Source organism: Cervus elaphus, chromosome 12, assembly GCF_910594005.1.
Source record: "Cervus elaphus chromosome 12, mCerEla1.1, whole genome shotgun sequence".
NCBI lineage: Eukaryota > Metazoa > Chordata > Mammalia > Artiodactyla > Cervidae > Cervus > Cervus elaphus.
This window is the reverse complement of record NC_057826.1, coordinates 76,471,036-76,485,930: the sequence shown is the minus strand read 5'-3', so window position 1 is coordinate 76,485,930 and position 14,895 is coordinate 76,471,036. Positions and strand designations below refer to the sequence as shown.

At 41.7% G+C, this 14,895-nt stretch overlaps 4 gene segments (V, D, J or C); all 4 read right to left on the bottom strand.

Annotated features, from left to right (window-relative positions):
• Positions 1 to 746: 746 nt before the first annotated feature.
• On the bottom strand, positions 747 to 1,397 carry LOC122705773. The segment is given in 2 exon segments: positions 747 to 1,111; positions 1,280 to 1,397. Coding segments are annotated over 2 exon segments (414 nt in total).
• A 3,116-nt stretch (positions 1,398 to 4,513) lies between these two features.
• On the bottom strand, positions 4,514 to 5,105 carry LOC122705772. The segment is given in 2 exon segments: positions 4,514 to 4,842; positions 5,054 to 5,105. Coding segments are annotated over 2 exon segments (381 nt in total).
• Positions 5,106 to 5,850: 745 nt separating this feature from the next.
• Positions 5,851 to 8,808, bottom strand: LOC122705771. The segment is given in 3 exon segments: positions 5,851 to 5,902; positions 8,098 to 8,536; positions 8,733 to 8,808. Coding segments are annotated over 3 exon segments (543 nt in total).
• Positions 8,809 to 13,843: 5,035 nt separating this feature from the next.
• Positions 13,844 to 14,383, bottom strand: LOC122705770. The segment is given in 2 exon segments: positions 13,844 to 14,178; positions 14,302 to 14,383. Coding segments are annotated over 2 exon segments (381 nt in total).
• Positions 14,384 to 14,895: the final 512 nt, after the last annotated feature.

Here is a 14,895-nt window from a genome sequence, read left to right as displayed (position 1 = left end):
TGGTCACAGATCTATGATGATATCAGTTTGCAACTGCCCTGGGATTGTAAATGGGAGCCCTGAACTGTAATCTTTGAAGTCTTACCCACGGAGAGGACTCTTTTCATAATTGGGGTTCCAGATGTGCTGTGACCTGGGACTTCCCAGTGCTGGAAACTCTCAAGTCTGGATGTTGACCTCCATCCAAGTCTGATGTTGGTCAAAACCCAATTTGGTGATGTATCATCTGCTCTTTCTATTTCTATTTTCTTTTAATGTTAGTGTGTTTAATGCTAATATGTTGAAAGTAAGCTAGATAATTCTCCAATAAACATCTATATTATTTATTTGTATATAACAAGTGGCTTATTTTGTTAACAAATCCTTTGAACCTGAGACAAAAGGGAAAACTTTTGGTAAAACATGAGTACATTGAAATGAAAAATCCAACAATTCACACATATTTTTACTTATATAATTCAGACATTCCTGAATTTCCTTAGTCAATTCTTCTAGCTCATGTCACTACATGGCAAGGATTTTATGTGGCTAATTTTTGTCCTCAATACACAATTTTATATTTTTAATAAATAAATAATTTAAACCTAAATTTTTAGGGATAAGTATTTTTTTTATGAATGATAGCTCTGAATATGGCCTCTGAACCTAGAGAACTATTTTCTTAGAATGAGTATCTTCTCTCTAACCCTATGCCTGTGCAACCTTAATCACTTCCTGTCTGTGCTGGCAACTCCCTGCCCTGGTCCCTACGGCAGGTGGAGCAGGGCCCTGGGTTTTGGTGCAGGTCCCTCCTCCACACGTCTCACTGTGGGCTCACTCAGGGCACAGAAATACACTGCAGAGTCCTCCAGCTGTGAAGCTGAGATGACAAGTGTGATAGATTTTCTTGCTTTCTGGAAATTCAATGAGTAGCGACCTTCTGTGGCATTTTGCTTGCTGTGAGACTCCAGATGAAGGAGAAAAATCACTGCCCCACTGCTGGGCTGCTTGTACCAGAATAAATTATACTGTGATTCCCTGGTGTCATACTTGCAGTCCAGGGTCACAGCTTCCTTCTCCTGCACTAATACTTGTGGTTGGTCTTGAGTTACCTTCTGGGCAATAATGGATCCTAAAGAAAAAAAAAAAAAGAATCAGAACTTTAGGAATAAGTGGTGTGGAATAAAGAAATCCTATTTTAGACCCTACTACCCCTTCTTCCCAGGGTTCCCATAAGACTGCCTGTTCCCCCAGTCCTTAGGTCACAGAGGAGGCACAGTTCCATTGGGACCATCCTTACCTAAACACAGTGAAGCCACGACCACCTTCAGAAGGCTGGAGAGAAGCATGTTTCAGCTCTCCACTAGGTGGAAAATATCTTCTTCTTCAATGTCAAGGCTTTGCAAGGTGAGCCTGACAGGGTGAGGGAAGGATTGCTGGGTATGTGCTGCTGCTGCCCCACAACAGGAAACAGGGGTTTCCTGGAGTAGCAAGTTGATGTGGCTCATGTCAACTTCTCTGTGGAGCAGGTGAGTGTCTCACTCACCCCAAACTTCCTTTTGCATTAACCAGCTCTTCAGTTCAGTTTGGTTCAGTTCAGTCGCTCAGTTGTGTCCGATTCTTTGCGACCCCATGAACTGCAGCACGCCAGGCCTCCCTGTCCATCACCAACTTCCGGAGTCCATCCAAACCCATTTTCAGTTGATACCAATTACAATGGAAAATAAACACAAGTCAAATTTGATATTGAAAGGAAGAGTGATAATTTGACTAACTACTGTGTTCAGCTGTTGCATCTATGATGGAACTTGTTTCAAGATACTGCATGTAATGGATTACGGAAACAACATAAGATGTAGTGGTCATTTATCCTCATACCTATATATGCTTTCTTTCACTTAAGATAGAAAAGAAGACAAATCTGTTTGTGTTAATTACTGCAGCTTTCTCAACCTACATATCAATATAGCAATCACTATAATTCTTCATCACAACATTTGCTCAGTTACCTGACTTGGGACCTAATAGTAGGAGGAAAGATACTCTCCCTTTGCAGAAGGCTAGAATGGATCTGCAGACACGGAGTCCTGTCACAGTGGTCCCTTTCTCCTCTCTATTTGTTCTGACAGCCCAGGTCTGTTCAGAGAGGGCAAATAGATGCTACATATTGGTCGTCAGGTTATCAAACCTTTGAATTTATATTGTTCCCATTAATTCAGTTGGAACCCTCTCAGTCAGGTCCGACTCTCTGCGACCCCAGACCTGCCAGGCTCCTCTGACCATGGCATTCTGCAGGCAAGAATACTGGAGTGGGTAGCCATTCCCTCCTCCAGTGGATCTTTGCAACCGCAGGATTGAACCCAGGTCTCCTGTATTGTAGGCAGATTCTTGACCATCTGAGCTACCAGGGAAGCCCAAAAGAGCCTCAAAAAGCCTCTATATTCTATGCACATAGTTCTAAGGGAATATATCACAAGAGACCTCCATAAGACAGTTGATCATAAGACCACTACTGATTATAATATTTGTGTAAGAATGTAAAAGGAAAGCCATGCCTAAGGATATTACTAAACAACACGGTGTCAAATACAAATTGGCACTTGCCAAGAGTATTTGCCAGCAACCGAACAACAGGAAGGGCATTTGTTTTCTACCTCTACAGAGATTGAATCCTGTGCTGCTGCAGCTGCTGACTTTCAAAACCCTCTGAGGGTAATGCAGGGTGGACAGTGAGGCACTCTGTGCTCCAGGGCAACTGGTGAAACAGGTCTTTACATAGTTAGATATTTTCAGGAACTGATTTCATGATCCCAATCCTTGCATCTCTTCATATCTAGAAAAGCACTAAACCCCTTCATGGTGACATCAGCTCCTTGGGACTAGCAGAAAATCTTCTGTAAAGTAAGCACTTGATTGCGTTGAATTCCCCCTTCGCCAAAATCTTATATGTTGACGTTCCCCCACTACCTCTTTGGAGCAGTCTCTCCGAGCTATCTGAGCTTCGGTCTCCCCGGCTGCAGTCCTCATTTTGCCCCAAGTAAAATTTAGCTCACAGCTCTCACATTGTGCGTCTTTTTAGTCAACAGTGGCAAACAGCAGAGAGCTGTTACCTATAGGGGCCTACCCCTTAAAGTTGAACAGAACTTACCTTCTTATCTCCAAGTAATTACAGCTTCAGCTAAATTGGTTGAAGTTTTTTCAGATCCTGCCCTGGAATCTTCATTAAATCTGATGGTACCACACATAGCACAAATTGTTGTCCAACCTAAAACAGCCAACCTTTTTCTACCAATCAGTTGACTAATATAAAATATTAATTTCCCCTCAGGTTATTCAACTTTGTTACCATTCTCAGTGAAAAGTTCTCCTGATAGTACCTTTGCTATTCAAAATGCCTTCGTGTCCAATATAGATTTTTTTTAACACTCTTGTACCAAATGTGAATTAATGTGTTTTAAAATAATCTTATCTTAAATATTGAAAAGAAACAATACCAGGCTGTCTACACAATAACTATTCTAAACTCCTTTGTAAACCAATCATTAGCAAAAAACAAAATTAACTAAGTAGCTGAACTTGTGAATCTATATTGGATACATTAAATTGCAAAAAGTATATATTCAGTGGAAGTTTTAGGTTTTTAACACAGTTCACATATCATGTATGCCTGTTAAAGTGAAAGTGAAAGTCGCTCGTTAAAGTGAAAGTGAAAGTCGCTCGTCCTGTCTGACTCTTTGTGACCCCATGGACTATACAGCCCATGGAATTCTCCAGGCCACAATACTGGATGGGTAGGCCTTTCCCTTCTCCAGGGGATCTTCTCAACCCAGGGATGGATCCCAACTCTCCCACATAGCAGGCAGATCACCAGTTGAGCCCCAAGCAAAGCCCAAGAATACTGGAGTGGGTAGCCTATCCCTTCTCCAGCAGATCTTCCCAACCCAGGGATTGAACCAGGGTCTCCTACATTGCAGGATTCACCTTTTCTTATTTCTTTAACAAACACCTACTGATAATCAACTATGTGAATGGGGACTGCTCAATTCAACATATAATAGTAAGTGAAAAACGTTATAAGCCTATTGTGACAATAATTTATTGAAAAGGTTAGCTGAATATTCACAATATTATGTGATTGCAGAATTATCAATATCATATTTATTGGATATCACACATTTCCCTATAATTAGCATGCAATATATAATCAGAAAAATAATAAATCTTTTCAAAACACAGTATTAAAAAAAATTCATAATAAGGATTATCAATTGATACCAAGAGGTTATTTATAGAAAATGAGTCTGAGTGGCAAATGTAAAGGCAATACTACAATTTCGAAACAAAACAATGCTAACTCCCTTCAAGAAATCAGTAAGCAGCAATTATCCATATAATGTGTCATACTTTCTGGGTCATCTTGAACCTAACCTTCTTATTCTATGCTTGTCTAACACATCAGTTTCCACTTGCAGACAAACAGTATGACAAATGCTACTTTGAAGGTTGCACCAGAGAAGGGGGCTGCCCATCACAATTATGAGTACAGGTAGCGGCTGCCTGGGCAGCGCTGTGTCCTTGCTGCACAGAAGTAGGCAGCTGAGTCTCCAGGCTGGATGGTTGCGATGTGCAGGGAGAGACGTTTGGCAGTCTTATTCAATAAAACAGTCAGTCTCTCGTCTTTTTTTTCACCCATATTTGAACGAATAGCTACAAGGAGCTGGGGACCTTTTCCAGGTTCTTGCTTATACCAAGGGAAATACTCTGAAGCAGTGTCTATATAAGTGCAGGTGATAACAGGGGTGCTTCCCTCCTGGACACTCAGGGTAGAAGGACTCTGCTCCACCTCATTTCCAAGACTGACACCTATGGAGAAAGGAGAAGTCAGAGGAAGGAGAAGAGTTGTCAGATTATTAAGTTCCACAATTTACTTTCCCTTTTCTACAATAGCTAGAAGAAACCTGAATAAAGTCAGTTTCGGTGTCTAACGAATATTTACTAATACACTCTGTTTCCCTTTTTTTTTTTTTTTAATTAATTTATTGATTTTACTGTTTCCCTTAAACCCTCAACTCACAGTCCAGCTGTAGCCATAAGAACGTGATTAAAGCTCCAATGGGTGTCTTCATTGTTTTTCCCATTTAGGATCAATTGTGGACCAGCAGTCTCCAGCCAGGAGACCTGCTTCTGTTACCAAGTGTCCCCTTCTTTTCTCTAGTGGTTTCTTTCATTGTCTAGCCAGCCAATAAGAAAAAGGCTCTGCTTCTGCCCTAAGCCTATTCATTCAGAATCCACTCAAAGGAACCCTCCACACGTTCTGATCAGCAGAGGTTCACCACCATCTGGTGGCCACATCTCTAACTACTGAACTCTGGTTAAATGTCCTTTTCATGGCTGTGCCTATGAGGGACATGCATAAAAGCAGCAAAGGTCAAACAAATTATGTCTCAGATTGAAGTAATCTAATGCACAGGAAGAATGCAGAGATAGAGAATTTGACTGTTTATAAGCTGAAAAGAGGTAGATGCTGTTGCTCTTTATTCAATGATGGGCCTGATATATAGGTTTTAAATTATAAAAGCAACATGATTCACTCTCCTAAACAAACAAACAAACATATATATATATATGAAACTATCAAGTTCAACCAATATACCATTTTCATTTGCCTGTTATGGAGGAAAACTCTCTGTAAAAGAAACTTGTAAGCCAAAGATCAGAGTAACAGAGAGAAGATCATTTGACATTTCAACTGCCTGTTATCTCAGACTGTCTCCGCTAAGCTGGTTTTCAGTGGGCCCTTGCTTTCTCAGAGAATTGACAGTAGAAACAGTTGAAATGTATCCTAAAATGTAATTACTAAATGTCAGAGATCTAAGTGCTGCAGCTTGTATTAGACAGCTTTCCTTTGCTCAGCAACAAGGATCTGAAAGAAGGAGATAGGAAAAGAACATTAAGGGGGAGGTGAGGATATCCAGCGTATCTTCTACTTTCTGCTGCTAGCTCATTTGACCTATTTTTTAATTATATAATTTCTCATTCTGCCGTCTTGGATCTAGTTTCTGTTTTGTAAAATGAGGTGAACTAAACCCTGTCTAAGGGCTCATCTAGCTCTAAATTCTTTTATACTATTTAGCAGAACAAATCTTTATTGAGGCCTGCTCATATACAATGTAGAGTGATGAGAGAGAGTGGGGAGAGACCCCTTGCACTCTGGAACCCCAACACCATTTTCACATTTCATGCAGTCTTCGGGGGCTGCGGTTGCCACTAATTAACCCTAGGTCCTCTTCTGAAGCAGAGGCAGGGTCCTTGGAATGAATCCCTATCCATGATTTCATTTCTCCTATAAGATCAAGGAGAATATAAATCCAGAGTAAAATGGCATAAAATGGGACGGGGCTCACTGAATGTGAGCGTCATCACAGACAGTGAGGTCAAAGGGGCTTTGTGACTGAATCTGTAAGGAGATGTTCTTTTGGTGATTAATTCTGTAAGTCTTATTTCATCTTGTAGGAATAAAAGAAAAAACATCTGCATGACTGGAGGGCCCAGAGGAAGTCGATGAGCTGCCAACAGGTAAAGCAAGAGACTCTTTCTAAAGCAACCAAATTGCTTTCTGGCTTCTGTCTCTCCGTGCAAGTTTAGGTGGGGATCACCTGTCATTTTTAGAACCAGTGCAAAATGGAAATTTGGAATCTTCTTTGCAAGAAGCAGGGTAAAGTCTCATTGGGTAATGTTTCTAGTGGCTTCCCTGGTGGCTCAAATGGTAAAGAACTTGCCTGCAATGCGGGAGACCTGAGTTCGACCCCTGGGTCCAATCCCTGGGTCGGGAAGATCCCTTGGAGTAGGAAATGGCAACCCACTCCAGTATTCTTGCCCAGAGAATTCCGTGGAACGAGGAGCCTGACAGGCTGTAGTCCATGGGCTCGCATAGAGTAGGACAGGATGGAGCACCTAACACTTTCACTTTCAACGTTTCTAGTGGCACCATTTTTCTAAAATGCTTTAACTCTTCATACAAATTAGTTTCATGTATCTGAATCTAATTTTTTGAGACTTTCAATCATTTTAGGTTCACAGGAACATTAAAGAGAAGATGCAGAGGTTTCCAATATACCTCCCACTCCCACACTTGCATAACCTCTCTTCTTATCAACTTCCACACAAGACTGGTCTATTTCTCACAACTGATGAACCCATATTAACACATTATAATCGCCCAAAGTTTATAGTTTACTAGGATTCATTCTTGGTGTTGTACATTCTATGGATTTACAGAAATGTACAGTGTTCATCATCATAGTATCACAGAGAGTAGTTTCACTCCTAAACATCCTTTGTGCTCTGCCCATTCATCCTTCCACTTCCCTCAATCCTTGCAATCACTGGTTTTTACTCTCTTTATAATTTTGCCTTTCCCAGAATGTCATATAGTTGGAATCATATAGTAGGCGGCCCTTTAGATTGACTTCTTTCACTTAGTATCATGCATTTAAGTTTCCTCTGTATTTTTAAGGCTTGACAGCCCATTTCTTTTTAACACTGAATAATATTCCATTGTTTGGAGGTACCACAATTTACTTATCCATCCACTTGCTGAAGGACATCTTGGTTAGTCCCAAATGTCGGTACCTGTGGATGAGCCGCTGTAGACCCGTGCCCTTCTCTCAGCCTGTGGCAGCTGCCCTCAGTGTTTGGTGCTCCTTGGCTTTCAGACACAGCGGTCCAGTCTCTGCCTTGTCGTCACATAAAAAATTATTTTTCTTATATTTGTTATTACCAGGACTCAAAAATCTGAATACAAACTTTAAAAGCATTGCACACATTTAATTCCCTTTTCACTTTGAAGGAACACACATGTGCAGTTAACCAAAAAATTGAGTCATCTCTTTCTGTTTGTTGATCACCATATATTTTTTCAAGCATTTTCCATCAGAGAAATTTATATATAGCTTATATTTTATCTGTCAGGAGCATTACATTGTTTTAACAGGACATTGAATATTGGCATCTACATCAGTTATGACAATGGTTCCATATTAGAGCTTTATATCCACGAGAGATTTCTGGGATGAAGAAGGGCAAAAAAAAAAAAAAAAAGACAAATAGTGAAATGACAGTCCTAAAGGATCTGATCTTCGGAAGAAAAAAGTGCTGAAGTATGAATCTGGAATCCCAAAGAGGTAACAAGGTACTTGCACGGTGTAGCCCTGCGGAGGGGCGGGGCTGAGGCAGCTGCAGTTTGGGCACAGGCTGCAGATCACCGGGGAGCACTGTGCCTCCACCGCACAGAGGTAGGCGGCTGCGTCTTCCAGCTGGGAGGCTGCGATGTGTAGGGTACTATACCGTTCCTTAAAATTCACTGTGGAACTCAGCCTTCCTTTCTGCTTCGTCCCTGAAGTTATGGAAAACAGCGTGGTGAGGCTGCCTCCGGGATTCTGCTGGAACCACTGCACACGGCTCACTGTGTCAGAAAAATTGCACCTCAGAGTAGAGTTGGCTCCTTCCTGGAGCTTCAAGACTGAAGGGCTCTGCTCCACCTTCACTCCTCCCACCCCTGCTCGGAAAGAGAAAAGCAAACACATATGATGTCACTGAGGGGTCGTGGATGGGGTTTCCAGACCAGGAAACTCTCTCAGGAAGCACCTGAGGATGAAGGACCAGCTAGGAGCCCCGGGTCATCTCTCCCCCCTCCCGCCCACTGACGGCTGTGGACACTCCCCAGCCCCCTCTCTGGGGTGACCCCGACTCACAGCAAATCTGGACCCACAGAAGCCCCAGCAGGGCTCCCCACTGTCTCTTCATGATCCCTTGCCCAGGTAACTGAGGTGCCTTCGCCCCTACTCTGAAGGATATAGAGTCCTGGAGCCAGAGAAATGTTGTTCTTACTGTCAGTATGTTCCACCAGAATCACTGAGTACCAATCACATCTGAGGTGTGTCAGCTCACTTAACAGGAAACTCCACCCACAGTGGCCTGGTGAGACTGCAATAAGGTCAGCAATTTCTCCAAAATTGAGGTTTGGGGGGACAGTGCAGGGAGGTAAAAGCAATATTTCCGATATGTGTAGTGATAAATTTTTCTTTTCTTAAAGGACTATATGTAAGAGAAGATTGTGGGATAGTGTGTGAGGAAAGGTAGATGATATTTTTAGAAGAATTGTGTCGTGATGGATTACATAGAACCTTGAGGAATTATAGGGACGGATAACCCATTTTTCAAACTGCATAGTTTGGCAGAGATTTTGATAATTCAGTTATGTGAAAATTCTCATCAAGGAAAACTATCTGATACATGCACTGTTTATTGCAGAAGTAAATACAATTTCTTGAAATCATTTAGAAACCAAGATATATAGTCAGCCTCTGCACAGATTCCAATAAGAATTTGGTTCTTGAAAAACAGGACATGCGTATAATGTTCTCTCTGCCTTAATTTCCACCTCCCCTTCCTACTGTCCAAATCTTGGACTCCCTGTTGACCCACAGCTGATTCTGATCTGGTCACACTTTTTTGCTCAAATTCAATATTGTCTTTCTCCTTTCCTTCAATTTTTGTTCCTTATTTTTTCCTCTTTTTATTCTTGTTCTTTCTACTCTCGAGGAAATATGTGAAAAGGTAGGAGGTCTAGGGTATTGGAATAATTTCTGGGTCAGTGGGTTTGGGGAATTCAGTCATAAAAATTTGAAAAATGAATACAGATCATGCAGATGTTTTCTGCTGAGCTTCCATTCTCTCAGAGCTCAATAGTATCCCTATTTCCCTACCTCTGTGCAGAGAATCATACTCACCATTGATTTACAGAGGTAAGGGCTACAGCTTTCCAAAGCTTGTATACAATGACAAAGCTGACATCTGAGATGAACTTTACACAAACACTGTTCCCCTCTCCCCACCTTTGCTGTCTATAATTTGACTGTTCCCCATGCTCTCTGGGCTCCTCTCTTAACTGTTCCATCTTTGGAATCATCAGAAAAGGTCTTCACGTCTTGTAAAGCCTACAGTGCCCCCTAGTGGGCTGAAACCATCAACAAAGACCCATTCAGACCAACAACTGCAGCATCACAAAACCCCGGTCCCATTCACTGCATGCTTCCTGATGAAGAAAGTAGTCAGAAAAAAAGTCACTGCCTAGATTGAATGGAGACTAAAAATAAACTGTTACTCTTAAAATGTCATTTCATGGGAATTTATCCCTTAAAAATTTGATAAATTTCATTTTGTGCTTTTTTTTTCATTTCTTTACTTTAGTTCAAAATAAACCCTTATTTACAGAAGTTGTGCTGTAAATATGGTAACTTATTAAAAAGAACAAAATTTTGCCATTTGCAGCAACAGGGATGGACTTGGAGGACATTATGCTAAGTGAAATATGTCAGAGAAAGACAAATACTGTATGATATCATCTGTGTATAGAATCTAACAAACACAGTAAACTAGTGAATATAACAATAAAAGCAGCCTCATAGATAAAGAGAACAAACTGGTGGTTATTAGTGGGGGCAGGGCCAATAGAAGGGTGTGGCTGTGGGAGATACAAACAACTGGGTATAATAAGATAGGCTTAAGGATGTATTGTTATAACAGGGAGAATATAGACAATATTTTGTAATAACTGCAAATGGAAAGTAACCTTTAAAAGTGTCACATAGCCATTGTTATGGCTACAGTCCATAGGGTCGCAAAGAGCCAGACAGGACTGAAGCGATTGAACACACACATACACAAGTGAAAGAAACCAATCTGAAAATGCTACACACCATATGATTCCAACTATATAATATTCTGGACGAAGCAAAACTATGGTGACAGTAAAAACATCATTGTTTGCAAGGGGTTACAGGGAAGAAGGGGAAAAAAGATTACAGAACATTTTTAAGAAAAGAAAGGCTAACCAATGAGTAAAAGTCAGAAAGTTTAATAGCATACAAACTTGGGTAGCTCAGCTGGTAAAGAATCTGCCTGCAATGCAGGAGACCCCCGTTTAATTCCTTGGTTGGAAAGTTCCCCCCCAAAAGGGACAGGCTACCCACTCCAGTATTATTGGTCTTCCCTGTGGCTCATACAGTAAAGAATCTACCTGACCTGGGTTCGATTCCTGGGTTGGGAAGGTCCCCTGGACAAGGAAATGGCAACCCACTCCAGTATTCGTGCCTGAAGAATCCCATGGACAGAGGAGCCATGGACAGAGGAGTCCATGGGGTTGCAAAGAGTCAGACACAGCTGAAGTGACTAAGCCCAGCACAGCACATACAAAGTTTGGGGGAATTTTTTGTGTTGTTCTCAGTTCATTAAAGACTAACTTCCACTTTTATGCTGAGTTTGCTGCTGCTGCTAAGTCACTTCAGTCGTGTCCAACTCTGTGAGACCCCATAGACGGTGGCCTACCAGGCTCCCCCATCCCTGAGATTCTCCAGGCAAGAACACTGGAGTGGGTTGCCATTTCCTTCTCCAGTGCATGAAAGTGAAGTCACTCAGTCGTGTCTGACTCTTTGCGACCCCATGGATTGCAGCCTACCAGGCTCCTCCGTCCATAGGAGTCTCCAGGCAAGAGTACTGGAGTGGGTTGCCATTGCCTTCTCTGTATGCTGTTTAGAAAGTCATCATTGCTTGTCATAAAGAATTGTGAAGAGCATGGCTATTCTTTCCTTACAAACGACCTCACTCAGGCCTCCTGTTTTAGTGCTCCCCAAAACCTTCAACACTCACACATATGCACTTATCGGAGCAACACTGTCTTTCTCAATTACTCAAAGATGATTGGTGCCGTGTTTTCTTAACCTTTGCACAGGTGCTCAGGACACATTCTGATGCATCTCATGTGAGGTCTAGGTTCCTTCTCCAACTATTCTACAAGACGAGTCTTCCTTCTTCCTTACACTTCTCATCCTCTGAAATCTGCTGACAGCACTCTGCGCTGCTAACTCTTTTTCTGTTCTCTTTGTATTTTCAGGCGTACACCCTTTCTAATTTCTTAGAGTTCCAGGGGAATAAAGAGATAAATGTGAATAAAATCCTTTCCTCTCTTTCCACTGTTTCATTATGTATGAGATTTTGTTCCTTCTCCTTTCATCCCTTATTTCTCTGTTAAGAATGATAATTTTTGGAGGCTGTGGCTCTCCTATCACCTCTCATGCCATGCACTCTCAGGAAGACATTGTGCATGTTAGCCATCTGTATGTCTTCTTTAGAGAAATGTCTGTTTAGATCTTTGGCCCATTTTTTGATTGGGCCATTTATTTTTCTGTAATTGAGCTGCAGGAATTGCTTGTATATTTTTGAGATTAATCCTTTGTCTGTTTCTTCATTTGCTATTATTTTCTCTCATTCTGAGGGCTGTCTTTTCACCTTGCTTATAGTTTCCTTTGTTGTGCAAAAGCTTTTAAGTTTAATTAGGTCCCATTTGTTTAATTTTGCTTTTCTTTCCAATATTCTGGGAGGTGGGTCATAGAAGATCTTGCTGTGATTCATGTTGGAGAGTGTTTTGCCTTTGTTATCCTCTAGGAGTTTTATAGTTTCTGGTCTTACATTTAGATCTTTAATCCATTTTGAGTTTATTTTTGTGTATGGTGTTAGAGATAAAAAGATGCTCAACATCACTCATTATCAGAGAAATGCAAATCAAAACCTCAGTGAGGTACCATTACACGCCAGTCAGAATGGCTGCTATCCAAAAGTCTACAAGCAATAAGTGCTGCAGAGGGTGTGGAGAAAAGGGAACCCTCTTACACTGTTGGTGGGAATGCAAACTGGTACAGCCACTATGGAGAACAGTGTGGAGATTCTTTTAAAAACTGGAAATAGAACTGCCGTATGACCCAGCAATCCTACTCCTGGGCATACACACCGAGGAAACCAGATCTGAAAGAGACATGTGTACCCCAATGTTCATCTCAGCACTGTTTATAATAGCCAGGACATGGAAGCAACCTAGATGCCCATCAGTAACGAATGGATAAGGAAGCTATGGTACATATACCCAATGGAATATTACTCAACCATTAAAAAGAATTCATTTGAATCAGTTCTAATGAGATGGATGAAACTGGAGCCCATTATACAGAGTGAAGTAAGCCAGAAAGATAAAGACCAATACAGTATGCTAATGCATATATATGGAATTTAAAAAGATGGTAACGATAACCCAAATGCAAAACAGAAAAACAGACACAGATGTACAGAACAGACTTTTAGATTCTGTGGGAGAAGGCAAGGGTGGGATGTTCAGAGAGAATAGTATTGAAACAAGTATACTATCAATGGTGAAACAGATCACCAGCCCAGGTTGGATGCATGAGACAAGTGCTCAGGGCTGGTGCACTGGGAAGACCCAGAAGGATGGGATGGGGAGGGAGGTGGGAGGGGGGATCAGTATGGGGAACACATGTAAATATATGGCTGATTCATGTCAATGTATGGCAAAAACCACTACAATATTGTAAAGTAATTAGCCTCCTACTAATAAAAATAAATGGAAAAAAATATATTTAAAAAAAAAAAAAGGAAGACATTGTGCAGACAACACCTCATCTGGCACACTTTGGTTCTTTGAAAGTATAGTGAGGCATAGTAATACCCACCTGGGTGACTTGGAACAACTTGTGGAAGCAGGATTTTTCAAGAATATGCAAAACACCACTTCATTGATTATGTGGTTTTACCTTGAAATTACTTTGACCCTGGAAAAGGAACTATTGGTGTCAGAGAGTTTTCAGTTTTACTAGTAAAGAGTTGGGTATGGGGAATATTCTCTTCTTATTCTTATGCTTTAGCCATTTGTACGTTTTTAGTATCAACCAGAGACTAAGAGACAGACAACCACAGGCCCTGCTGGAACCACAGTGCATCCAGGTCCCGTCGCTGCTCAGAGTTTGCGCTCAGCTCCCCCTGCAGTTTCCGTCACTGTGTCACCCAGAGCACAGTAGTACACAGCCGAGTCTGACTCCTGGACTGAGGCTTTCTCCAAGTGGAAGGAGGTGGTTTTTGCATTGTATGTGGCTTCAAAACCTTTGTTGGTTTCCTTGTCATTAGCCTTCATGGCTTTCAGGAAGAGTTCTGGACCTTCTCCAGGATACTGGACATACCAGAGAAGAAAGGGGTACCCGGTGGCTGAATAAGTACAGTTCACAGTCAAGGTAGCCCCTTGCAAAAGGGTCACTTGGCCGTCCATCTGGCTCACTGAGTCTCCACGGGTTTGTCCTAGGGGAAAATAAGAGAGTTCTCTGTGATCTTGGGCATAAAACTCTGGGATAAAATTATGCTTAAAGGTTTTGTTGATATAACAGAAGAAAGGATCCAAATTTTTACAGGCGTTTTGCTTACCCAGCAGGACGAGTATCACAGTCACTAATCCTGGAGAAGAGATCATCTCTAGAGTGTCTCCTGAAGAACGTTCTTGACTCTTAACATGAAGAAATGGTGAAGTCACAGTGAGGTTTAGTTTCAGTGAAGTTTAGACACACAGGAAACGTGTCTGTGTTAGGAAACTGCACCCTCTGGTGGACAGGGATAGAAATGCGATGCATGTATGAAATAAAGTGAAAGTGAAGTCGTGTCCAACTCTTTGAGACCCCGTGAACTGTAGCCTGCCAGGCTCCTCTGTCCATGGGATTCTCCAGGCAAGAATACTGGAGTGGGTTGCCATTTCCTTCTCCAGGGGATCTTCCCGACCCAGGGATCGAACTTGGGTTTCCCACACTGCAGGCAGACTCTTTACTGACTGAGCCACCAGGGAAGCCCAAGTATCCTGGTCTCCTCCCTAAATTAGAAAAATGTTACCCTTGACTTTATCCACGAAGCACATGTCAGTCTTTAGGTGGAGCTTGGAAATCTGATCAACAGCTGTCAACATTTCTCAAGTCTGTTTTGTTCTTAGGATACTACCTGACATGGAAGTTCTTCAACAAAGCATCCCAG